Source organism: Myotis brandtii, unplaced genomic scaffold (assembly GCF_000412655.1).
Source record: "Myotis brandtii unplaced genomic scaffold, ASM41265v1 scaffold176, whole genome shotgun sequence".
NCBI classification, from domain to species: Eukaryota; Metazoa; Chordata; class Mammalia; order Chiroptera; family Vespertilionidae; genus Myotis; species Myotis brandtii.
Genome location: NW_005356519.1, coordinates 2416357 through 2442299, shown reverse-complemented (window position 1 = coordinate 2442299; position 25943 = coordinate 2416357). Strand labels below are relative to the sequence as shown.

General features: G+C 40.7%; 1 protein-coding gene and 2 long non-coding RNA genes across 21 annotated transcripts in view; 2 read left to right on the top strand and 1 right to left on the bottom strand.

The window, feature by feature from the left end:
- Positions 1 to 19376, top strand: part of DST (dystonin) — a 448713-nt gene extending 429337 nt beyond the window's left edge. For 6 of the 19 annotated variants that reach the window (XM_014537311.1, XM_014537308.1, XM_014537295.1 and 3 more), the window contains 13 exons: positions 1303 to 1432; positions 3048 to 3211; positions 4097 to 4210; positions 4355 to 4403; positions 5695 to 5849; positions 6029 to 6103; positions 7543 to 7560; positions 10244 to 10361; positions 11646 to 11717; positions 12645 to 12844; positions 13246 to 13356; positions 16867 to 16990; positions 18102 to 19376. In XM_014537311.1, coding sequence (XP_014392797.1) covers positions 1303 to 1432; positions 3048 to 3211; positions 4097 to 4210; positions 4355 to 4403; positions 5695 to 5849; positions 6029 to 6103; positions 7543 to 7560; positions 10244 to 10361; positions 11646 to 11717; positions 12645 to 12844; positions 13246 to 13356; positions 16867 to 16990; positions 18102 to 18364 — 1593 coding nt within the window. In that variant the 3' untranslated portion in view covers positions 18365 to 19376. Of the gene's footprint in view, positions 1 to 1302; positions 1433 to 3047; positions 3212 to 4096; positions 4260 to 4354; positions 4404 to 5694; positions 5850 to 6028; positions 6104 to 7542; positions 7561 to 10243; positions 10362 to 11645; positions 11718 to 12644; positions 12845 to 13245; positions 13357 to 16866; positions 16991 to 18101 lie in introns of all 19 variants that reach the window. The other 13 variants (XM_005863309.2, XM_014537300.1, XM_005863310.2 and 10 more) reach the window with 8 other exon arrangements.
- LOC106725605 lies at positions 7306 to 25859 on the bottom strand. The gene is made up of 3 exons (XR_001361528.1): positions 25782 to 25859; positions 17152 to 17156; positions 7306 to 7317 (listed from the first exon to the last, which is right to left on the bottom strand). It is a non-coding gene; the product is annotated as an uncharacterized LOC106725605 (long non-coding RNA).
- On the top strand, positions 21899 to 23332 carry LOC106725604. The gene is made up of 2 exons (XR_001361527.1): positions 21899 to 22339; positions 22388 to 23332. It is a non-coding gene; the product is annotated as an uncharacterized LOC106725604 (long non-coding RNA).
- Positions 25860 to 25943: the final 84 nt, after the last annotated feature.

Below are 25943 nucleotides of genomic sequence, written 5' to 3'. Positions count from 1 at the left end.
TCTATCCCCAGTAGGGGGCGTGCAGGAGTCAGCCAATCAGTGATTCCCTCTCATCATTGATGTTTCTGTCTCTCCCTCTCTGAAATCAATAAAAAATACATATTTTAAAAAGTCATTTCTCCTGTATATCCTGCCTGTTTTAAACTCTGAAATGATGGACAAAACACTAACCTTGATCTGTTTGCTTGTTTAGTCTAATTTACATTTACAAAGAGAAATGTTGTTGTGTTGGCTTAGCTGGTTAAGCAGTGAACATTGCCATTATTATTTTAATAAAAAGATAAGGTGTTCCTGTATATCCTGCCTGTTTTAAACTCTGAAATGATGGGCAAAACACTAACCTTGATCTGTTTGCTTGTTAGTTTAATTTACATTTACAAAGAGAAACGTTGTGTTGGCTTAGGTGGTTAAGCAGTGAACATTGCCATTATATTTTAATAAAAAAATAAGGTGTCGGTGTCTGTCATGGCCCTGCACTGTCTCAGGCCATGTTCTCTGTGATCAAAGGTATTAAAGTGATCAGAGTTCTCTAGTGTAACAAATATTCCAGAAATGTGTCACTTTTCACAGTCATCTGCCTCCTCCTTTCCCCATCCTTTTTCACTGCAGCCTCTGCCTTTGCTGCATAGTCCAGATAGAGGAATGCATATAGTAATAATTATATATATAACATTGACAATATAGTCAACACGAATAATAAGCCTAAGGAGACAAGGTAAGAAATGGCAAGATAGTCAGACCTTTTAAATATAAACTTTAACCTGAATAATGTTTACCCTCCTTGGCAAAGCATACTCATTGACAGAAATATTTAAACATATCCCCATTTAATGTGGATGCTTGTTGTCACTGTATATCACAGCCATCTTAAATATGTAGGTGAAGTGTGCCACGGAAGAGTCGTAGGGGCCACCCCAGTGAACTAGTTCCTTTGCAGACAAATGCTCACTTTAAGATCCTTTGAAGAGTGTGGACACTTGATTCTGGCTGGTGCACACATAGGTTACGCTATTCACATAGCCGCTCCCATGTGTGGTTTTCAAATGACAACCAACTGCTTTTGCAATACTGGAATTACTTAGCAGCTGTAACATTTTATAGTCGTTAGGGATGAGTAAATGCTATGTCATGATGGTTTAGTTCCCCTATTCCCTCCAGCCCCCCTAAAGATAAAACACGATGATCTATTTGTTTTTCAGAAATAATAGAGTGGTTCTTTTATCCTGTTGTTTTTAGTTCATTTCTAAAGCTGGCTTTCTCTGGCATACTTGTATTTAATTGATATGAATTCTTGCATTTCAGACCTTCATGGAGGAAATGACCAGAAAACAGCCTGATGTGGACAAAGTTACCAAGACCTACAAGAGGAGAGCAGCTGATCCTTCCTCGTTGCAGTCCCACATTCCCGTCTTGGATAAGGGGCGAGCAGGAAGTAAGCCGTGGCCAAGTTCTTTAAAATGAGGATGGTGAAGCAAGGAAGTTGGCTTTCTTTTGTTTTGGTTTCTTATTTGAAGTTTTAGAGCAATTGGTGATTCTACATGAGCTCTCTATTCTAAAAGGTTTTCTTGAAAGAATACATGGGCTCAAATTTCATAGCCACTCATTTTAAAATAAAGAAAAAGACACGTCCAGGTCAGAATGTACAAGTTCATTGGCTTGAAGTCTATCTTTTCAATTAGCTAGAAGAAACTGGAAAGTTTGCAAGAAAAACAGAAATCATCAGCCCCTCTGAATTGTCTCGTTTTGCTTCTGTTATAGAAATAACCTTAGAGTGGAATGGAACAGAAATGGCCGTGACCTGGATAAAGTTCCTGACTTATCTGTTCAGTAGTGACCAGCAATCTGATAGATTTTGCCCACGTTTGTATGACTGTAGGCTACCTTGACCCAATGAAGTAACATTTAAAAAAAATAATAGCTAGCTTGGAGAATATTTTTAAAAAGCACAATTTATATCATCCATGTGTATATTTCTGAATGGTGCTATGATTTAAAAAAAAATGGTTTCAGATCTATTGTAGTTACTGTGTTGCACAAGGAGGCAAAGCAACAAAGTGGTTAAGAACTCTGGAGACAGACTCCTTAGCTGTCCTCATCACTCAGCAACTGGGAAATGTCACCTTCGACAAGTTACTGAGTTCTCTCTGTTAGCCTCAGTGTTCTCATCTGTAAAAGGGGATACTTATAACCTCATTGGACTGTGGTGAGGATTAAAAGAGCTAATGTTCCTGAAGTGCTTAGCATACTTTCTGGCAGATAGTTAAATGCTCCATAAATATTAGCTATTGATATTCTGACATGTGTAAAGCCTTATGGGAGTTAGGAATTCTGGGCAAATCCCAGATGGACAGCAACTTCCTATATGACCTGAAGCCACAGTAATTTTTCTAAGCCACAGTTAACTATTTAGTGAGGAAAATGTGTTGAGACAATTGTTCTGTGAAGTTGTAGACATTGGTGAAAAATAGCCAGAAAGAGGGAGAAAACTGTAGTGAGGCAGCAAGTTGTGTGTGAGACCACATGGGAAACACAGTGTCAGTGGGAAACGGACTTGGGTGAAAGCTAGTGTCCTACTTCCACATTGGATTGGAATTGTTCAGTATCTCGCTCTGACTCTAATGGGTGCCCAGTATCTCTTGCCCTCATTTGCCCTCACCTGTCCTGCTTTCAGCCTTATTCTCTGCGAAGGGCAACTAGGTTTATGTAACTGATTCTGACTATTCTCACTACCCTGGGAGATTTCTGTTATCATGCCTTAACAAAGAGATGCCTAAACAAAGAGAAGGGTCACAGCATACTTCATTCTCATTGAAATGGCATGAGTTTGAAGCTCAAAACTGTCCTTAAGCATACATTTATTGAGAGAGCTTTCCAGTACTTAAATGCACCTGCCATTGATATTAGGCATCATCTAAACAGGGTATTTCTCGCTGTGCTACCCAAGAATGAAGTTGATTCAGCCTTAGCTAGGAACAAATAAAGGCCAAACCTTATCCTATTTCAGAAGCCCGGAAACTGCCGTCCTAACTCAAGTTTTATTTTAACAGGAAAACGCTTCCCAGCCTCCAGCTTATATCCCTCTGGGTCACAGACACAAATTGAAACCAAGAATCCCAGGGTCAACTTACTGGTGAGCAAATGGCAGCAAGTCTGGCTCCTCGCATTGGAAAGGAGGAGGAAGCTTAATGACGCCTTGGACAGACTAGAGGAGGTGAGAACCTCGCATGTATATTCCGCACTATATTGTCATTTGCTCTGTTTACTGGGACACATTGACAACGTCTTGATTTTTCAACTTTCCTGATAATACTTAAGCAAACTCTTGCTATTTGAGTGTGTATTTTACTTCTAAAATTAATACCACAAGTATGTACATTTATGTTGGGGGGGAAATGTGATCTATGGAACTGGGATTTAGGGAAGCAAAAAAGTGAAAAAATAATATGTTTCAACATAATCAGAAACTGACTCAAGAAAAGATCTAGCCCTGACTGGGTGGCTCCGTTGGTTGGAGCATCGCCCCCTGCACCAAAAGGTTGCAGGTTCGATCGCTACGGGAGGCAACTCATCAATGGTGAGGATTTTAAAAAACCCCACACAAGATCTAGCTTGACATAGGTTGGCTTGGTGGTATTAACTAGCAAATATAACCATTTATAATTCAGATATTTTCCTTATATTCATTCTTTGATCTGAGAGTTAGGGTTTCAGATTGTGAAACTGCGCCATTGTTAGCAGTCTAGGGGAGTGCCAAATGCAGACAGTGAGTTGTGCTGCTGAGCTGGGCCTGCTGCCCAGTGGGCACAGAACTTACCCGTGGCGTGACTTTGGCACTGTCAGGAATTTTCAGTTTGACTTTTTTTGGGAGTTTGATTTTCCCCTGTATTTGTAAAGAAAAGCCAGAATGACGACAGTGACAGTAATACACTTTACAGAAAAAATTTTTTTTCTGTGTCTCCTTTGTAAGGTTATACCTTTCTTTGAAGTGGGAAAGATACCTGTATTACCTAGAGGCTCATTAAAAATAACTTTCTTCATATAAGCTATAGCTTGAGCACAGCATTAACCCCACCAAAATATCTTCTGCCCTTTTCAGCTGAGGGAATTTGCCAACTTTGATTTTGATATCTGGCGCAAAAAATACATGCGATGGATGAACCACAAGAAATCTCGGGTGATGGACTTCTTCAGGAGAATTGATAAAGACCAGGATGGGAAAATAACCCGACAAGAATTTATTGATGGCATTCTTTCCTCAAGTAAGTCCCAAGAGAAGTGACTGAATGGATGTAATTTTTAAAGAAAACAAGCACAGTTTAAAATTGTGGGGCCAGTGAGAATTGATAAAGACCAGGATGGGAAAATAACCCGACAAGAATTTATTGATGGCATTCTTTCCTCAAGTAAGTCCCAAGAGAAGTGACTGAAATGGATGTAATTTTTAAAGAAAACAAGCACAGTTTAAAATTGTGGGGCCAGTAAACTCGTGTTACCGATAAAGCTTCGCCTTTAAACTTGGCTATGAAGTCACCACTCTCAAAATAAAAGTGTCTTTGGTAAAAATTTATGGCTTTGGAGTCACACACCCTTAACTAATTGTGTTTGCTCACACCACTGAAGCTGTGTCCTCATTAGTATAATAAAGTTAATAAAATAGGATTCTTAGATTGTTTGTGTTGCCTGGCATAATGGAAATCAGCAAGCCAGTCTCTTCCTTTTCTTTCTGATTGACATTCTGAGCTAACATTATCACTAGTAGGAATTAGAACTCTTTCATGTAAACGTCGGAAGGTACATATCATCCTCTTGTTTGATGGTCCGGTCATGTGTATGTGATAGCTCTGGCACATATTACTGGAAGTCATTCTTAAAGTAAATTTCATATAAATTATTCCTTAAGGAAAGTGGTAGTTGAAACATTTGAAATTTGCTAATATTAAATAGTTATCAACCTAGAAAAATAACAATTTCAAATGATTCACCCTAGTAGTAATTAAAGATAAATTTAGATCATATATATATGTGTGTGTGTGTGTGTGTGTGTGTGTGTGTGTGTAGTGATTTAATTTGTTATTATATAAATCAATTTTTTAAAAATATTTTAATATATTTTATGACCCTGATAATTTAATCAACCACATTAAAATTAAAATGTACAACTGAGAATGTCTTAAGGTGGAATTAAGTTACACTACCTACTACTTTTTTTTAAAGACTGAAGTCTTTTTATAAAATGTTATAGTAAGTAGCAGGTCTTATAAAGTTTAATTGGGAATATTGTGTGGCTTATCCTGAGAGTATCTTAACTATCACTTGTATGTGGAATCTAAATAAAGAGTCAAACTCATAGAAACAGAAAAGAGTGGTTGGCAGGTTCTGGGGGAATGGGAAGAGGTTGGTAAAAGGGTGCAAACTTTCAGCTCTAAAATGAATAAGGCCTGAGGACCTCCTGTGTGACATGGTGACTATAGTTGATCACACTGTATTGTATAATTGAGAGTGGTCCTTCAATGCTCTCTCACACACACATAAAAGGTAAATACATATGTGAGGCAATAGATATGTTAATGAACTAGATAGAGGAATTCTTTCCCTGCTATATACAAATATCAAATGATCACAATGTGCATTGTAAATATCTTACAACCTTGTCAAGTAAGTAACACTACTTGCTGTTGTTTTGAAAATACGTAGAGTTCCCTACCAGCCGCCTGGAGATGAGCGCGGTGGCAGACATCTTCGACAGAGACGGCGATGGCTACATTGACTACTATGAGTTTGTGGCTGCCCTTCACCCAAATAAGGATGCATACAAACCCGTCACCGATGCTGACAAAATCGAAGATGAGGTACTCACTATCTTTCCACCGCTTGCAGCAGCATGACTGCACCGTGTGTTCTGCCAGATCTCGTGCACAACTCATGCAGCCCTTTTATTTATTTCCATGTTTAGCAGTTGGTCAGGGTATTAAGAATTCATTGTGTAATAATAACATTAAAGTGGATATCTCATTATTGTTTTTGGCAGGTGACGAGGGAGGTAGCTAAGTGTAAATGTGCAAAACGATTTCAAGTTGAACAGATTGGAGACAACAAATACAGGGTAAGTTTTCAAAGTAACTTTGTAGTTCTTTTAAAGCATAAAACTCAAAATTTGTTTGTAATTTGATCTGCATTGTTTTCTAGGAGTGCTAATTGTTTATTTTTACCTCATATAAAAATTGAATGGTGTATGACTTTCTAACGCTCATCATTTTAAATTACATAAAAATAGCGTGCATTTTCTATATAAGGACATACCTTTAACATGTACAACATGTACATTCCCTTTAAGAAGAAAAATATTTGCAGAAAAACACATTACTTCTATTTATATTGCTTCATATGATTTTACTAAAGGCCCAGTGCATGGATTCGTGCACCCGTGGGGTCTCTTGGTGTGGCCTGTGGGGATTGAGCCAAAACCAGCAGTCCAACATCCCCCGAGGGATGTAGTAGTGTGCAAAGCGGCAGGCGGCTGGGGAGGAGCCCGAGCCTAGGCCCGGTGCCACACCGCTCCTGCTCATCCCGGCCCCACTGCGCCTGCCGCCACCTCCGCTCAGTAGGCTCGCTGCCGCTCCACTGTGGTCTCTGCACACCCGTCCTAGGGCAATGCTGGTGCGCCCATGACCGAGAAGCAGCTGTGGGCTCGCGCCCATTCATTCCCGATCCCGGTCCTAGTCTGGATGGGGGAGGGGCGCGCAGGGGAAGTGTCCGTGGGAGAGGCTCACATGGCTGCAGCTGCACTCGCCAGCCATGAGCCCGGCGTCTGGCACCTGTTGGTCAGCTGAGCGGTGCTCCCGCTGTGGGATCTCATTGACCACCAGGGGGCAGCTCCTGCGTTGAGCGTCTGCCCCCTGGTGGTCATTGCGCATCATAGCGACCGGTGGAATGGTTGCTTAGGCTTCTATATATATAAATAACCTATTTTATATGATTACAGGTAAGTTTTCATCTTTTCAATAATAAAGCTATTCCAGGCCAGAACAACAAAATTAAAAATGTTGTCTAATTTTTATAAAATGAAAAAGAGGCAATGTTTTCCACTTGTACGGTAGTATCCCCTTTTATTCAGAATCTCAATAACTTGGTTCACCTTCCTCAAAACAATTACTTGAAGACCAATGTGACTTCATCACTCTTTCTCATTTTTGGAACGTCTCTGATATGTAGTAGCTAGATAGAAAATGTGCCAGGTATCCCCTAATACAGTATATTACTTACAAATGAAACATTATTCATTTTTATTTTTATATTTACATATTGAAAAATATTCATCTAAGTATTTGAATTTTTAGTTTAAATTTGAAACCCAAAGATTTTCAGAAAATTTACATAGGGGATTTTCTGATTATTGGGTTTGAAGTTGGATACCTGCACATCTCTAAACTAGATGCTATATCCAGAAGCCCTGAGTGTGAGAGTGTGTGTATTCTAGAGCCATATAGAAAGTTTCCTGTTGAACTAATTATATCTTTCTTCCATTTTTTATTTTTTTATCAGTTCTTCCTGGGAAATCAGGTATAATTCAGTGGAATGTATTCGCAAGTTCCCAATGATTTTTTTAAACTTTAATTCATAGTCATTAAAGCTTGCCATGGCCAATCTTTCCCATGCTGCCCCCCTAGCTACTACATTGTTGGTTGGCGTGGTGGTTCTGTAAATGCTATAAGGGTCCTTGATCCAGGATCCCTTTTTGCCTTGTGTCTCAAATGAGGAGATTACTTTTAAGCAAACCAGATAATGAATTGTGGCTTGGCTGGTTACAGTGTTACAAATGCCATTTTCAGTTCCCATTGTTGATAATACTATTAGCACAGGGTTTATGCCAGTACTCATGGAACACACATCCCTACATAGCTTTGTTGGTGTTTACCACTGAGGATGTGTGATACACAGTGGCTAGAGAAGGATCAGCATCAGGCAGAGACACAAAGACAGGGTATGGAGAGGCCTCAGTGACACTCAGCCACAAATAATGTGTCCTCTCCAAAGCAAATATTGTCCATTTGTCCTAAATCAATTTATAACTTTGCATCCTGTGGGTAGAAATTTTAACCCTGGAGGTTTTGAATGTTGTAATTCCTTTTGAGAAAATGTATCTCTTGTAACTTACAAAATGTTAGTCACATTTTATGCCATTTTGACCTCACATTTAAGTCAGCACATAAACTGTGTGGTGGTACTGCACATAAGAATTTTAGAACTAAAGACAAGAGCAATCATGTTTTGATTTAAACAAGGAGGATCTTTTTTTACTATGTGCTTTTGGAAAGAGCAGTGCTATTTATAGTACCTGACCATATCATATTAGTTATTATTCTGCCTCGCAGTTTTAAGCCCATATTACATCTTAAACTTCAAATTATCTACGATCCCCACTTATTCAATCACATAATCATTTCAAATAGAAATGTTTAGTTCATTTGAATAGAGGTTTTTAAAACTTCTATATGTTATAATACATAAAAATTTAGTTTCTATTCTTGTTATTTGGAGTAGCAATTAAGATAGCATCATTTATTTGCAGTAAGGATTAAATACCTCAAAAGGTTTTCTTTCGTTGAAAGCACAAAGAACAGCATTAGTCTATTTTTTCTTGTCTCATAATTTGGCTCTTGGGAGAATTAAGGAAATTCTGAAGACAATGTTAGATAATGTCTTCTCAAATTAAAATTTAAAATCATCTGTTTATTAAAATTGAAATTTCACACATGTAAAGTACTTCAGTCAGTTCCTTAAAACTTTTGTTTTGAATGTAGTCCTGGACCAAAAATGTCTGGTCTAATTATCTGGTTACTTAAGGGTAATTTTCTTTCAATCCCCTCCTTTCCCTTTGCTTATCAGCAGCACCAAATTTTTTTTCTAACAAAATAAGTATATATATATTTTTTATTTTTTACACTTCAAGTACATTGTAGGAATAGGTTCAATGATAGAAAAGTTAAATCTCAAGGCTTAAAAATTGACTTAGAATTTGCAATATAAAAAGGGTTGATGTAAAGCGCATGAGTTTCTGCCGGTGCATTTTACATGCCTCTGAGGTCCTTCTGAGTTTCAGGGTCTTGAATGGTTGGCTTTGTTTTAGGGTTCACTTCCTGAAACTCAGTGGTTCAGCATATTGAAGGGTAGCAGATTGTTTCTACTTAAAATTTTCTGTTTATCCATCATGAGCCTAGGCAAATAGTCAAAGTCGCAATTGTATTCTACCTGCCTTAAAAAAAAAAAAAAGCTATGTATGTTTAATTGACTGTTCATTTTGCTATGGTATCTGCTGGGTTGGCAGCCGTGAAATTCAATATGGTGCTTTTTATAAGTTGGATATGAGCCTATTAGAAATGATTTAAAAGTATAAAATTATTTCTCATGGGCTTTCAAAACAAATCAACCTTGTGATCAGAAACTACGTGTAGTCTAGACATGTATTCAGGACTTGCAGAATTTATAGCATATCCAAGTGATTGGAGATCCGTGGAAAGGGCAAGACAAAGATGACTGCTTATTACAGTCAGCAGTTATGGTACAAACAGTTTGAAGAGAAAGTCTTTTAGATTTGAAAGCTGTATCATTAATGTGCCAGTGACTGTTCTAATGTTACAGTAATATAAAATGGCACATTCGCCCAGTCTTTAACAAATGGGTTTACCAGGTTATTAGCGATGCAGAAATTTTATTTGACTGTGAGATATTTATTGGTTATGTTCATTTACTACTTTATCACCTTATGAGTTTATGAAGATTTCTCCCACAGATTTCAATGGCAAAGTTTTAGTGTAAGAGGAGGTTTTAATGAAGAAGAATCAGAGTTTACTACATCTTCTTTAGAATCATCTTGCTTTGTATAAATCCTGGGCAAGTGGGCCCATGCTTATTTTCATGGCTGTTTGATTTCTAGAAACATGTTTCAATCACCACTTTACTAATGTATCTGTCATAAGAAAGAAAAATCATTTTTAGAAGAAATCTTCCATATTCTACTTGATAACCTTTGTTATCTTTTTTTCAAACTATTTCCTTTGGGCTAAATCAGCATGCAGCAGCCTAACGCAGATCATTACACACGCCTTTTTCTGAGATTTTACTAATCGCTGTGAACTAAGCAAAACGTTAAAGTTGGTTGCTTACGCTACTGCAGATCACACGCTACCCGTTAGTGTAGAACGAGTAGTGACAATTAGAGGGTCTTCTTTCTTCATCTTCACAGTTTGGAGACTCCCAGCAGCTGCGACTGGTCCGAATCCTGCGAAGTACCGTGATGGTTCGCGTCGGAGGCGGGTGGATGGCACTGGATGAGTTCTTGGTGAAAAACGATCCTTGCAGGGGTAAGGAGATACCTTTGTTGAGATAATACCACCATAAAAGGATGTCGATTTTATATTCGTTTCTAGCAACAAAAACATGCTCGGGTATAATTTTGGTCATTTATTTACAATAGTGCTTCACATTGGTCTGTCAGCCTGAAGTGTCCAGAGAACTTGTGGCAGTCGTTAAACCATGCTCTTCTCGTTGCTTTTTGAACTCTCTGGATAAACATGGGACTGGAGGCAAGAAATACTAGATTTCCTTTCTGAGATGATCCCATCTGCAATTTTCAAAATGAGCAATTGCACCAACCAGGGGAAGGAATTCATCTCTCATTAAATAACAAAATAGGAGGGGAAAGAAATTGAGGTGATGGATACTGAAGATACTGGCTAGTGAAAGTTTAAACGTGAAATTTTTTATGCAATGGTGGAGATGAGGAAAGCAGTACTTAAAGATTAAAAAAGCAAGAACTGATAACCCGACTCTGACTTTGAAGTGGCAGAACATTAAAAATATAGACATAAACTATAGCTCTCGCCATGTCTGCCAGCCTAAGAGCCCTTGATCAGCTTTTAATTTTTCTTATTTTTCAGATCCTGTTGTCAATTTTGGAATCCCTTATTGATTCACCTTACAAGTGGTCATTTGATTACCGTTTCTAGTTAGCTCCCATGGACTCATCAGTAGGCCCATTTTTCTTTGAAAAAGACAAAAAAGACTTTTGTGCTTTTCTTGAACCCATTTTAATCCCTTTAAACAAACAAGAACAAATGTTGGTGCCGGCACTATCAGGCTACCAGGTGGGAGGTCATGGTTCCCCCAGTGGGCTCTTGGTTACCTTGCTGCCACTGAAGACACAGGTGTGGTGGGTGAGTTCCTCTGTGGTCAGCAGGCCTCTCTGTCAAGGCCACCGTAGGATGATCACACAGCCATACCTAGGAGCTCTGCTGTCTGCAAGTCAAAAGGTGTAAAATCACACAATTTCCCTTTTTGTTTCGTATTTTGAAAACAATGCAGCCTAAGGTAATGTAGTTCCTTTTATGAAACAAAGAGATTAGAACGTGCGGTGTTCTATTGGGTTGCTTAGGAAAGTTGGTGTGACTGTGCAAAGTCTTCTAAATACATTTTTCTTATTGAGTCAAACCTTTGAGTGCTTTTCCTGATGCAGCTTTTCTCCTAAATGTGTGCCAAAGGCCGGACCTGAGCACCCCTTTGCATATTCAACTACTGACTGTACTTTGTTTCTTTTCCTGCTAACAGTATTCTTTAATGTGATTGATCTCCTGTGTCATTTTTTCTAGTTCATCATCATGGGACTAAAATGTTACGTTCGGAATCAAACTCTTCAATTACTACTACTCAGCCTACTATAGGTTGGCAACCCCTCTCTTTGCCTCTCCCCTCTTACCTTTTTTCTTCCCTACTTTTACATTCCTGCTTTAATTATTTGTTTTAAAATAACACGCTTCATCCATTGCGTATGGCTTACGTCATATCCAACTGAGCTGGTGCTTCCAAACGTACAGTCTGAACGTTGCACACACTTGCAGTGTGTTGCAAGCGTAGGTGATGTGTAAGTGATCAAGCACATGCTAACACGCTGCATCGGGTTCTCGTGGAGTGTTCTCCGTGCGCACATGTGTTCATATGAGTGTGGCATCACTGATGACCTCCCGGATCCCTGGGTCTGGTGTTTGTTATTGCATGTTGGTAAAAGAGAGCTTTTCAAAGCATAAAATAAAAATACTAGCTGCCTCATTCCAGTGAAAAAAACTGAGAGTTTCAATGTTGTCATCATGATTAACAAGCCATCTGTCCTTCTTTGTAACTCTATTGTTGGATTAATCCCAAAGTTAAAATACTGGCATTCTCCTTACCTCAGCAGTACATGCAAAAGGCACAGTCCCTGCTTGACTGGCTTGTCCTCTCAGTGTGCGGAAAGGGTCATGAACCCATGTGGGCATCAGTAGCTGGTGGATTAACAATATTTTAGCATGAGCTTTCCATTTTCATGCTGACTCTTTCTTTGATAGTGGTTATTCTGGCTGGTGTCTGGTGTTAGAATAAACACACTTTTTCTTTTCTTTCCCAAACTGACTTGTCTCCAAAAGGAATGCATTGTAACGGAATGCATTCGCCTTTTTGTTATGCTGAGTTGGAGTTGGCATGGAAAAAGATGTTCTCAAATCCTCAGCGTAATCGGTGGCGCCAGGTGGTCGTTCTTCCCATAAATGATTGAGCGCCTCTTGTTTTCCTTCCTCTTCTGTTTTGTGTGCCTCGTTGTGTGTTATGCGATCCAGCGAAAGGAAGGACGAACATGGAACTTCGGGAGAAGTTCATTTTAGCAGACGGTGCCAGTCAGGGTATGGCTGCTTTCCGACCCCGCGGCCGAAGATCGCGGCCTTCATCGCGTGGAGCTTCCCCCAACCGATCAACATCTGTGTCCAGTCCGGCTGTCCAGGCGGCCTCCCCGCAGGTCCATGCCACCAGCACACCCAAGGTAGGACTCGGCTGGGAAATGTATTCCTCCTCCCATGCAGTCAGTGTCTTGAGTATACTTCTGAATGTTGTAGGACCCTAGAATCTGTGAGCTTTCTCCATTATGTCCCTTCTCACAAGATGGCAAATGAAGGATGATTCTTATTTTTTTAAATATATGCTTTTGCCCTGTGGCCCCTGTAGAGACTGGGAGCTGCTTTTGTTACCTTTCAGATTGGTTTTTCTTTGTGAAGCTTCATTCATTTTTTTGGTTGTGTATGATTTGCCATCAGATCTTTCCACGTATTTTTAATTATTATTGTTCTTACTGTGAAATGTGAGTCTTTGCTATGAGTATCTCTTTCTGTGGCTTTGTGTTTTACCTGCTATCCTTTACGTTTGATTTGCCATTGTTCCATACAGATCCTCCATCCTTTAACACGCAATTATGGTAAACCATGGTTGACAAACAGCAAAATGTCAACTCCTTGTAAGACAGCAGAGTGCTCAGACTTTTCCGTGCCATCTGCAGAGGTATCGTAAGGCCCCAGATTTCAGTCTAACAGCCTTTCATTGAAACTGTCACCCACTAACATTGCTTTAACTCTCCCTTCATATATGTACTTTTGATACTGCTATGTCTTTTTTAAAAAATATATTTTTATTGCTTTCAGAGAGGAAGCGAGAGGGAGAGAGAGATAGAAACATCAATGATGAGAGAGTATCATTGATCGGCTGCCTCCTGCACGCCCCCTATTGGGGATCGAGCCCGCAACCCGAGCATATGCCCTTGACTGGAATTGAACCCGGGACTTTCCAGTTCCCAGTCCAATGCTCTATCCACTGAGCCAAACCAGCTAGGGCACTGCTATGTCTTTTTAATAGACTTGTATAAAATAAATATCAACCCACCAGTTCTTGGAAGATATGAAAGTAAAGGGTTAACAGAAAAGACAGATTTTAGATTTTTCTCCTTGTATAATGTCAGTTTAACATAGCCATACCTGCAGATTCTGTACCTTATACTTAATTTTAATTTTCTCTCTTGGGAGAGTGAAGTACAAGAGATTATATCCAGACTTAAGTAAAGTTTCTTTTAAAGCTGATGGTATGCTTTTGCTTCTAGAGATAAGAAATGCAACCAATCCCCTTTAGGTGAGAGTGAGAGGCAGTGTCATATGCAAGAGAAATCACTTAACTAAAATAATTTTCATTGAGTGTTCACTATAGGCAAGGTCTTTTTGAATGTCTGTTACACTTATTTCTGCCCCAAAACACTGGGTGGGTGAGACATAAGAGCAGGGGCTTAGTCATGCAAACAATTATGTATCATTTACCAAAGGTACATATCTTTATTGGACTTCAATGGCTATTATTATTCAAGCAAGCTCTAGCTTTTTTAATATGGCATGATATATGGGGATACAATATTTAGGTGATATAAAATTTGCCAAGATTAACACATAGATCCTTTACATTCAAGTGAAAGTCAACCATATATCTTTTAAAGAAACTTCTCTGTAAAATGACCAACATAGGCACCAAATAAGCACATGTTTGATTAGAAAAAAACCACAATCATTAGGGGGAGAAAATCTATTCGAATAAAAGGGTAATATGCTAATTAGGCCAGATAGATTGGTCATCTTCTGGACGTCCTTCTGGACAAAGCTACAGTGGCAGGGGCCGAGGCAGATAGGGATAATCAGGCCGGCAGGGGAGCAGTTAGGGGACAGTCAGGTCGGCAAGGCAAGTAATATGCTAATTAGGCCAGATAGATTGGTCATCTTCCGGACGTCCTTCTGGACAAAGCTACAGTGGCGGGGGCCTAGGCAGAGGCGGTTAGGGAAATCAGGCTGGCAGGGGAGAGCAGTTCAGGATTGCGCAGTTAGGGCAGTGAGGCTGGTAGGGGAGAGCAGTTAGGGGCGATCAGGCAGGTAGGCAGGTGAGCGGTTAGGAGCCAGCAATCCCGGATTGTGAGAAGGATGTCCAACTGCCGGTTTCAGACATCCCCCCAAGGGGTCCCAGATTGGAGAGGGTGCAGGCCAAGCTGAGGGATTCCTCCCCACCCTCCTCCCCGTTCACGAATTTCGTGCACCGGAACTCTAGTCCCTAAATAACGTCTTTTGAGTTGAAGGAAGTATTTCAGGTTAAAGGCCAGAATCCAAGTATGAAAGTGATATGCTTTAGAAAGCCCTTTATGCTTTTGATAACACTTTCTGATCTATTATTTAATTCTCACATCAGTAATAAAACATAGGCAGGGAAACTGTTGTTTCCCTCATGCCTCAGATGGAAATGATGGAAATAACATTAATTATAGGGATAGAAATGGGGCAGAAACAACTCATTCTTCAACTCCTCCTCATTCCCCAGCCCCTCATTTGCACCCCTCCCCCTAAGTGAGAAGCAGTAGTATTATAACATCTAGAGGTGTCTGTCACTCATGATGGATCTATTGTAGCAAAAACTGAGACCAGTTCAAGAAACCTCAAGCAACATGTTTGCTTTAAATATTTCGAGCTGCAATGTTAGTTCAAAATTTTAAAAAGTAGAGACTCCTCAAATCAAAGTCTAAGCATGCTAATTTTGACTAAAAGAAAACTATATTTATTTCAAGTAGGGTCATCAGATAAAAAACAACAAGCAAACAGACAAAACAACAGTGTACCTTTATAGAAGGGCTTTAAAGGTAGGGTTTAGAACAATTCAAAACAACCAAGGCATTCTGAGAATAACGCTTTGGGTCTTCCTTGGTAATGAATTCTGCTACCTTGAGTGATATATTTTATAATTGTGGGTCCTTACTCTTTTATGGATAATTGAGATATTCTTAGTTAGGAATTTAACTAGATCAGAGATGTCAGATCTTGGGCAAATCACTTCCCTCCTCAGGCCCTCATTTTTCACATTTGTAAAAAAAAAAATTGTGATTAGATGAGTGGGAAAATTAATTGTGGTTATACGTCTGAAAATATTTTGAAAACTTAAGTATTATATGTATAGAAGTCATATATAAATTCTATACATATATATATGCATAGAATACATATGTAAAATATATGTATAGAATATATATGTATGGATACATATGTAAATGAATTACAAATATTACGTTAATATTACAGATTTGTAACCCTGGTGTATCAAAAGGTCTTACATATGCTTTATTAAACATTTATAACTATTTAATAAAGAAACAGTTCATTTTTTTAATGCACACATAATTTGTATTAATTTCTTTCAAATAGCTCCCTTTGAGTTCATCAAGGAATATGGCAATCCCTACACTTCTCAGGAAATTGGTGTATTTATTTTTTTTAACTTTCAGAGAATTTTCAAAATGTTGTAGTGATCTATAAGAAATACAGTTGTTTTAGGCTTATGATAAAATTTCAGAGTTATTGCTTTAGACAATCTTTGTGAACTCCTATGAGAATTTTAAAAGAATTATCCCCAAACGTTGCCTAAGTACTTTGTATATAAGGACCACAGAAGGTCATGGAGCCAGAAAATGAAGTAGCATTTTACCAAGTTCTAAAACGTCACTTTTTTTTCCAGTTAATTTGCTTAAGTGATGGCTATCTCGGCTTTACTTGTTTACTTATTGTTCTATTTCTGTTGGTTTATTTCTGCCTAGTTTCCCAAAAGTGTTGGCTGTAGCAGAGTATCCAAGCACAATTTTTCAGCCCCATCTCCTCTCTGTACCATGCAGTCAGCATCGATTCATCAGTATTTCTTAATTCCATACTATTTACTGACAGACTGGAAGATACTAACGTACTCACAGTTTAGTTTGTCTTTTTTCCCCTTGCCATCATTTGGGGGTCTCCATTTTTGTGTTTCTTCTTCAACATGAATTCCTTGTCTTTGGAAGGTTCCCTTTGAATTCAGGGAGAGAATAAGAAATTAGTGGAGACAAGCAAGTGAGAACCCCATGCCTCGCTGAAGAGGTCTAGCAGAGGGTTTGCAGCCATCTTTAAAGTGTTGTCGGTGATGAACTCGAGCAGTATCTTGAAATGTGCTTTCACTGATTGAATACAGGGAACACCAATACAAGGAAGCAAGCTTCGACTTCCAGGATATTTATCAGGGAAAGGCTTCCACTCTGGGGACGACAGTGGCTTGATAACAACTGCAGCCGCCAGAGTCCGAACACAGTTTGCTGGTGAGTGTGGTGCATGCCTTTTTTTTTTTTTTAATCCTCACCAAAGGATATTTTTTCCATTGATTTTTTTTAGTGTGTGTGGAAGGGAGGAAGGGAGGATGGAGAGAAAGAAAGAGACAGAGATGAGTGAGAGAGACACATGGATTGGTTGCCTCCCACACATGCCCTGACCAGGGCCTGGGATCCAACCCACAACTCAGGTATGTGCCCTTGACCTGCAATCGAACCAGAGACGCTTCAGTGCACAGGCTGACGTACTAACAACTGAGCCCCACCGGCCAGGGCGCATGTCTTGCTTTAGTGGCTTTTGAAGTACACTCTGAAGATGGAAGTCCCCTGTCCTCATTAGGAAGAAATTATGAATTGATGATGCTGTGTTCTTTTGAAATGACACGTAGCCCCAGTCCTCCGACAAAGGTAGGGGATACATGAGTCATGGGAGTAGGTGACTAGAAAACCCCTTTTGGAAAGTGCCAGAGAGAGATGAGAACAGAAGAAAACTACAATAGTATCCTGCCCCTCTTAGCTGGAAAGTCTTGGTCCTTCTGTCTGCTTGGAAAATGTACTGGGCTCTATGTCAGGTGGTTGGAGAAACCCACCCAGACTGGGCCTGACACCAGTGCTTCTCATGTTCTCACAGAAGAGTGAGCCTAACCCCTGGGGTTCTGTGCTCAGCGAGCCTGAAGTTTCTTTAAAGTTTCAAGTCCTTTAAATTCCCATGTGCTTTGAATTACTTGTCCTCGGGCCAAACCTGCACCTAGGAGTTTGCTCTGTGTTTGCACTGCACGCATCTGGGTATCCACACTACACTTGGGAAAGCACAACCGTACATTAGAGCTGTGTTCTTTATATCTGTTTATAGTGAATGAAATCCTCTTTTAAGCCCAAACCTAAATTGTGTTAGTAAATCCAGCTTTCTGTATATTGCATCTGCTTAGAGGGGGGCTGCCAACCCTTGTGGAATGGAGAGAACCATGAACCCACAGTATTTTCTGAGTGCCCACAAGGTGTCAAGAGAAATCGCTGAGATTCAAGGTGGCATGAGGTTTCGGAAGCCTCTTGCAGATGGACCCAGTAATAAGGGTGACCCATCTCTGCCCTTTCTCCCCAGATCCCAAGAAGACTCCCAGCCGACCAGGAAGCAGAGCGGGAAGCAAGGCTGGTAGCAGGGCCAGCAGCCGCCGAGGCAGTGATGCGTCAGACTTTGACATTTCAGAAATCCAGTCCGTGTGCTCAGATGTGGAGACTGCCCCCCAAACATACAGACCTTCGCCCCGAGCAAGCTCTCGGCCGTCCACAGCCAAGCCTTCTAAAATCCCTACACCCCAGAGGAAGTCACCGGCCAGCAAATTGGACAAATCCTCAAAAAGATAGTGCCATTGGTTCCACCAAGGCCCTTCCTTAAGCATTTATTATTTAAGTTTTGAAAGATGTAAAATATGATGTAGAAATTATTGTGAAATATTGCAAGAGGTGAGTTTAAAATTCTGCAGATGGCCTTATTTGTGTATTTGTCTTTTTATTTTATCTGTATAATTTTTTGTCAGATACTCTGGGGTTAAAGTCACATTCTATGTGAGGGGAAGGTAGAGTGTAACATGCACTAACATTTCTGCACTGTAACGTCGGGAGCACACACTAAAATCAGTTCCCGTACCTGCAGGTAAGTCCACATCCTCTAAAGCCACAGCCCTATATGGGTAGCTGACGTTAAGGATACCTCATGACTTTTTCTCGCTTTTGTGGAAACTCCGAAATGGGGAAAGACACACACAAGGGAATATGTCAAGATGATTTTAATGTAAACTAAAAGCTGGAGGGCAGAAAGACAGACACATCCACACCCAGTTCTGTGAGTTGTATCTGACAGAGAACTCCCAGGAAGTTACTCGGAAGCACCCACGAGAGCTATGATGGTCAGGACCCTTGCACCATTTCTGTGCCATTTCTTCACGTGAGGCCAGAGGTGTCCTGGACGGTAAACCTATTATACTGTAAAAATATCATTATAAAGTGCATCCATATAACTGTGAGGTTTTCTTTTGCTTGAGTGGACAGTAGCACTTGTATCATTGAACTCATTTTGTATTAAAGCAATTTTTGCTTGCAGAAAGCTATGAAATAAAACATGTTCCTTAACCACATTGCTATGGAATTAATTTTTTTTCCCCCCCAGGGAAAAATCCGTGTATTTTTTTATGAGCAATATCAATTTGGAGTGACCAAAAGATACTTAAAAATGGGTTTATTTTGATTTCTCATCTGAAATAATCATGTTCTGGTATTATATCTATATTTAATAAATATATACATTTTAACTTATTATGTATACTCACTATAGAAAGATATTAGTATGCATTTAATAAAACATATTCACTTGAACATATGGAATACCTGATTATTTAAACTGAATTTTTTTCTGGCTTTTTGTTGTTGTTGTTGTTTAAAATAAAGGTTATATGTATGATGTATTTTACTAATAGTGTTAACAGGCTAAGCTTGGGGATATCAGTGATATGATATTATAATAACTATATAATAAAATTACATGAACTACTCATTCTACAAATCTACACTAATAAAAGAGAGAGATGCAAATTGACCGTACCTCTGTGACGCCCACCAGCCAATTAGGAGTGAGTATGCAAATTAACCCAACAAAGATGGCGGGTTACTTTGCATACACAGGCGCCAAGCGGCCTGGGTCCTGGGTCAGGCGCAAAGCCATGCCCAAAATTAACCCAACAAAGATGGCGGGTTACTTTGCATACGCAGGCGCCAAGCGGCCTGGGTCAGGCGCAAAGCCATGCCTGCAGGCTCCCAGGACCATTGCTGGCTGGGAGTCGAGAGCAGCCACCCAGCTTGACAGCAGACAGCAGGGCCTGCTTGGCCGTCACCAGGGCAACCCAGGAGCTGGCAAGCACGGCCCGCAGGCAGCACCCAGCAGGGCTTGCTTGGCCATCGCCACAGCAACCCAGGAGCAGGGAAGCATGGCCTACAGGTAGCTCCCAGCATGGCTGTCACCACAGCAACCCAGGAGCAGGCAAGTGGGGCCGCAGGCAGCTCCCAGCACTGCCTGCTTGGCTGTAGTCACAGAGACCCAGGAGCAGGGAAGCGTGGCCCACAGGCAGCTCCCAGCATGGCCTGTTTGGCCGTCACTGGGGTGTGGAGCAGGCAGGTCCTGCAGAGAGCAGAGAACCATGGGGAGTGGGCCTAAGCCGTCAGTAGGACATACCCTGAGGGCTCCTGGATTGGAGAGAGTGCAGATCAGGCTGAGGGACAACCCCCCTGCTGTGCACAAATTTGGTGCACCGGGCCTCTAGTAATTGAATAAGTGCCAACCATCTGATAGCCAGGCAGTGGCCCTGAGTCTACAGGGTTCCTGTTCTCTTCTATTCAAGGGGGAAACAGTTAATAAAGAAAGAAATCACCAGAACACATAAGCTGAATACAGGAGATATGTGACAGGGTGACTGATTTTATTACAGTAATATAGTAATATTCTTCTGGACTGTGTACCTTTAAAAAGCAAATGACAGACTTCCTAACTACAAAAAGGATGTCAAATATAACGAGAAGGATGGCAGATTGTTACTTTGGGTATGACAGGTCACGACTTTCCCCATAACTCTGTAAATTTATTTCAGCAAATAGCCATGGTGGTGTTCAGGTTCAAGGGGGTAATATAGGTTCCCTGCATGGCCTTTTTCATGGAGGCAAAGTTGAAGAGTCTGGAATTTCCACAAACAGAAATTAGGTGCCCTTCTTAAGTGATAGTAATTCCTTCTTTCTTGAAAGCATAGGTCTCAAGTGGGAGCCTTGATGGAAAGGGTAATTCTAACCTAAGAGATCACATGTTGTAATTCCTTCATTTGATTATAAGCCTGTCACCCAAGATGGCAGTTGAAATTGTTGTTTTTCCTTTGGTGCTTTGCATGGGATCCCATTTCCATTTCAAAGACAAATGTAAGGGAATGATTTTATCTCAGCCTGTTTGAATGCCACCCCTGTTAAAGAGCTAGGGGTTTTGATTTTTTTTAGTAGTAAAATAATCTTTTGGAGAAAAATAAGTGCTTTAAAAAATATTTCAGAGATGTCTTCGGGAACTGCTACTAGTTAGCAATGGCCCTCGGGAACTTTTCAAATGTAGATGTCTGATACTTGTTTCCTCTTGAGCTAACCCTAGAGCCTCAAGTTTCAGTGAAGGCAACAGACAGTCCTCTTCTTATACACATTCCTCTTTTCCTCTTTTTTATTTTGGTTTTGTTTCCTTCTTGCCTGCCTGCCTTAAAACACACACACAAACAAACACAAATACAGGACATGGGAATGAATCTCAACTCTAAATATCTTAATGTAAAGGCTGGTTCTGTTAAGAGGTAAACAGGCATATTAAACTTATTACGAGTTTGAGAAAAATTGATTGGGATCAGTAGTACCAAACTAGATGTGCTTAGGGACGCACCACCAACTGGAGCTCAGGTACTTTTATAAAGAAGAGGCAGGCCCTAGGTGGTTTGCTCAGTGGATAGAGCATCAGCCTGTAGACTGAAGGGTCCTGGGTTCGATTCTAGACAAGGGCACAGGCCCGGGTTGTGGGCTCGATCCTCAGTAGGGGACATGCAGGAGGCAGCTGATTAATGACTCTCTCATTGATGTTTCTATCTCCCTCTCCCTTCCTCTCTGAAATCAATAAAAATATAAAATAAAAATTTAAAAAAAGAAAAGGCAGAAGGCCAGGCCAATGAGGTTCAGTGATTGAGCATCAACCTATGAACCAGGAGGTCACGGTTCAATTCCCAGTCAGGGCACATGCCTGGGTTGTGGGCTGGATCCCCAATGTGAACTGTGCATGAAGCAGCCAATCAATGATTCTCTCATCATTGATGTTTCAATCTCTCTCCCTTCCTCTCTGAAATCAATACAAAATATATTAAAAATAAAGAAAAGGCAGAGAAGCAAAGCAAGGAAATATGGGTGGGCTACAGCTTACAGCCTAGTTGGCTGGCTGTGCTTGCTTATCCTTGGTGTTTGGTTTTGTAACCTTGAGGCATCCGCAGGCTGAGGTTTGGGTTTGCTTTTGTAGCCTGTACAGTCCGCCATGCCTTGGAGCCCCCTCTGTCTAGTAGCCTCCTTGTTTCATGAACAGTTCCAGGTTTAAAGTCCTCCACTGTGGCCACAATTATCTTTGGTAAGATTCACCTAGCTGTTCAGCTTTAAGACAAAATGTTATTCACCCGAAGCCTGGCACTGACCCCAGTCTGGTTTCCAAGTCGGCCCCTGTCCGCCCGCGGACCCAGCCCGACTCTGGCTGACTTCCGGACCCAGACCGGAAACAGAAATGCCCAGGTGAAGTCTGAGCGTGTAAGTCTCCAGACCGGAAACAGAAATGCCCAGGTGAAGTCTGAGCCTGTAAGGCTGAGACTGCGGAGCGGGGAGCCCCCAGACCTGCCGCCGCCGCCACCTCCAGAGGCCGCGCGGGAGAGCAGGTACCGCGCCTGGTTGCGCCTTGCTCCCGGGAAGTCAGCAGCCTCCTTCGCGTTCCTCTCCTAGCACCATAACTGTCAAGGGACAAACTGAGGCCTATTAAACATTTTCAGAGCTTATTTGAGGCCGTGTTCCCCTGACCTGACTGGCGCTGGAAAGAGGCTTTTATTGGAGGCTGAAGCAAAGTAAGGAAATGATTGGCCACAGTTTGAAGCCTGGTTGGCTGCTTATGATTGGTTCTCCTTAGAGTTTTGATTTCATAACCTTGAGGCATTTATAGGCTTAGGTTTGGGGTCCCCCCCCTCCTAATGGCCTTCTTGTTTAATTAAGTTCTTAATCATTAGGGAGGCACGTTGGATCACGAAGTAGACTTCTTTGACTTAAAAAAACAAAACTAATTCTTATGTATTGCTACCTTCTTTTGAACTAACAGAGCTTCCTCTCTGATATCCGTGCAGAAGTAGATGGACGTGGCCCACTCTCAGGTCTGGTTCCTTTTAGGCAAATCTGGGTGGAAGGGCCCAGGTTGGCCCTGGGGAGATTGACCTGTGAACATGAAAAGGAGAGTTTAGGAGAGGATCTTGTTGCCTTTTTTTTGGTCATTTTAATATTTGCTATAAATATTTGCAACAAGGGAAATTATAATGAGTTGCAGTTTTACTCCTTTTTGACAAGGTGCCTTGAAATGCACGTGCTTTATCGTCAAATGTGTGATCTGATGCCATCCAACAGAACATTTGCTAGTCCCCAAGCTACTGTGTGTGTCTGATGACCCTGCCTTAGACTCTACCTTCTATGCCAGTGGTCTCCAGACTCCTTGATGGCATATTTCCCAATAAAAGTTTTTTTAGAAAACACTTCCTATGAATGTATATTCATTTCTTCTAAGTTACTATTTGCACATGTTTTATCATGAGTTAATTTCTCAAGGCTCAGTATAGTCCTGGGGTGAGATTTATCTTTAAAAACATTGGTGATGGTGTACAGACAAATTTCAAAGAGTTTTTAATGCATTTTTGGCCAAGTTTGTATCACATCTGACAAGATCCACCCTGTTTTAACTCACGATGTGGCTGATGAAGGGCTCGTCCTAGCAGTGTCATCTCTGTCATTTTTCTTACTTGTTCCTTGCTTTGTAAGATCTTAAATCCATATTGGTTTTTTTTCTAAATTTTGCAGGACTCACGATGTGGCTGATGAAGGGCTCGTCCTAGCAGTGCCATCTCTGTCATTTTCTTACTTGTTTCTTGCTTTGTAAGATCTTAAATCCATATTGTTTTTTTTCTAAATTTTGCAGGGATTCATATAAGCCATATATGGTAAAGCTTATTCATCACAAAGAGATAAAATATGTCATTTCGCCCAACTTGATGTAGATAAACTGCAGTCTACTGTACATATTGAAAGCAAACCAGGTGTCAGGGAGCTATTGGGATGCCCACTCTCTCCTCAGGTCACCTCAGACACTGACCATGAGAGGACGCCGTGGAGGTCACCAAAGGACAGGCACCAGCGTCAGTCTGTAGTAAATGTATGTGAAGGTTAATTTCCTCCTCCTCCTTTTAGATGAAACGTAAATATAAATAGACATCTTACTTCCTTAACTGTTAAATCACTGTTCTACACTATTTTCTTCTTTCTACCTTTTCTCAGCCATCTTTTTCCACAGGAGAGAAGAATGCAATAAAGTTTCTTTCCCCTCTGCTCCTAGTTATGCAAGGGTGCACACCTGTGCTAGTGGTTTTATGTAATCGCAGGCATACCTCATTTTATTGTGCTTTGCTTCATCGTGCCTCACGGGTGTTGTGTTTTCTTCGAAATTGAAGGCAAGACCCTCCACCACCAAAAAGATCCTGATTCGTTTTATTGTGATACTCGCTTTACTACAGTGGTCTGGACCTGAACTTGCAATATCTTTAAGGTGTGCCTGTGTAGTCCTGGTTAGCTATTCTCCAAAAACTCAGGGTGGAGGGGGGACACATGCCAGTATTCCTGAAGCCACAGTTTTCTGGCTCTTGTTACCTCTCACTTGTGCTTCTATAATGACTACCTGTTTATCTCCTCATTTTCAAAGTCTACTCTAGACATCAATTTGGAGGAATTGAACTCAAGGGGAGAGACATGCCTTTGACACGAAGGACTGGGAAGAAAGGGTGATTAAGGTGGGACAAGGGAAGTTGAGGAAATTACCCAGCAGTGACTTAACTTCTGTCAGCAAAGTAGATGTGCCCTGCTTGGAGTTAAGGAGAAGGTTATAGGCTAAGGTATTTGAGTTGAACAGAGAACGTTTGAAAGAGCTGAGTCCTTGGGTTTATAGTTACCCTGATCTATAGGGTGCAGCCTGGTGTAGGAACAGAGAGGACAAGAAGTTCATTAATCTAGAGCTTGGGTTTTTCTAGCCAGGCTTAAAAGAAAGCCAGAGATATGAGCAATGGAAAGAAGCAGAGGGTGAATGATGGGCTGTTACCTCAGAATCAGGGGTTAGGTACTACAAGGGTTTGGGAGGAGAGCACACTGTGGGAGGGAGTTTGAATCAGGGTGGTAGAAGGCTAGGGGAGTCTGGATGAGCATGCAGGAGCGGGTGTGTTACCAAGAGTGACATATTTAGGACATTGTCTAAGGATTGCAAGAATGAGAATTTTCATGGCCTCATTAGTTTGTTAAAAATTAGTCTCAGCTGTTCCAAGTCTTCATTAATTTGTATGGTGCTTATAGCAGAATCTGCATGGGAGAGCAATAGTCATCTCCTAGAGCGGGGGAGAAGGTGGAGGAGGCTGCCTTTCAGCTGGGATTGGTTATGCTTCAAAGCCCCAAGTAGGCTGATGTGTGTGTGTATATGTGTGTATAGCTGTGGCTCTTCAAGAAGGCAGGAGTCTCAGGCTTCCAGAGTATGCAATGTTGATATATACTTAGTAGATCTAGTTGTTGGCATGAGTTAAAAATAGATTACCACAAAAACTACATTTTTGAAAGGAGGACCAACCAGGTAGAAAAACGGACACGGTTAGGTTTTTAATTACTAGTGTAGAACAGTTTGTTTCAAAAATAACCAGTTAGTGAACATAAGTTCTGGTCAACAATTTAGTCACATTATACCTGCTTGAGAATTGACCGGTGAATTCAGGGAAACAGCAGGTTTGAAGCAATGTTTCAGATCTAAACCATAGACTTTACAATGCCTATCCAACCATGGGTTACTTTGGGGTTGCTTCTCCCAAGGAACCTTATGCTTCTTTAGGTACTTGATTATGCCCATATTGATTTTTGTCTCAGTTTGGGTTTATAAAGCTCCTAACATAAATACACGGTGTCCCAAAAATGTTTACACACTTTGAATAATTGTTAATTCCAATGGGTTAAATTTGAAAAGAAACATCAGTTGAGCTATTAAAAATGTATGTGTATACTTTTTTGAGACAACCTGTTATTTATATACTAGAGGCCTGGTGCACGAATTTGTGCACGG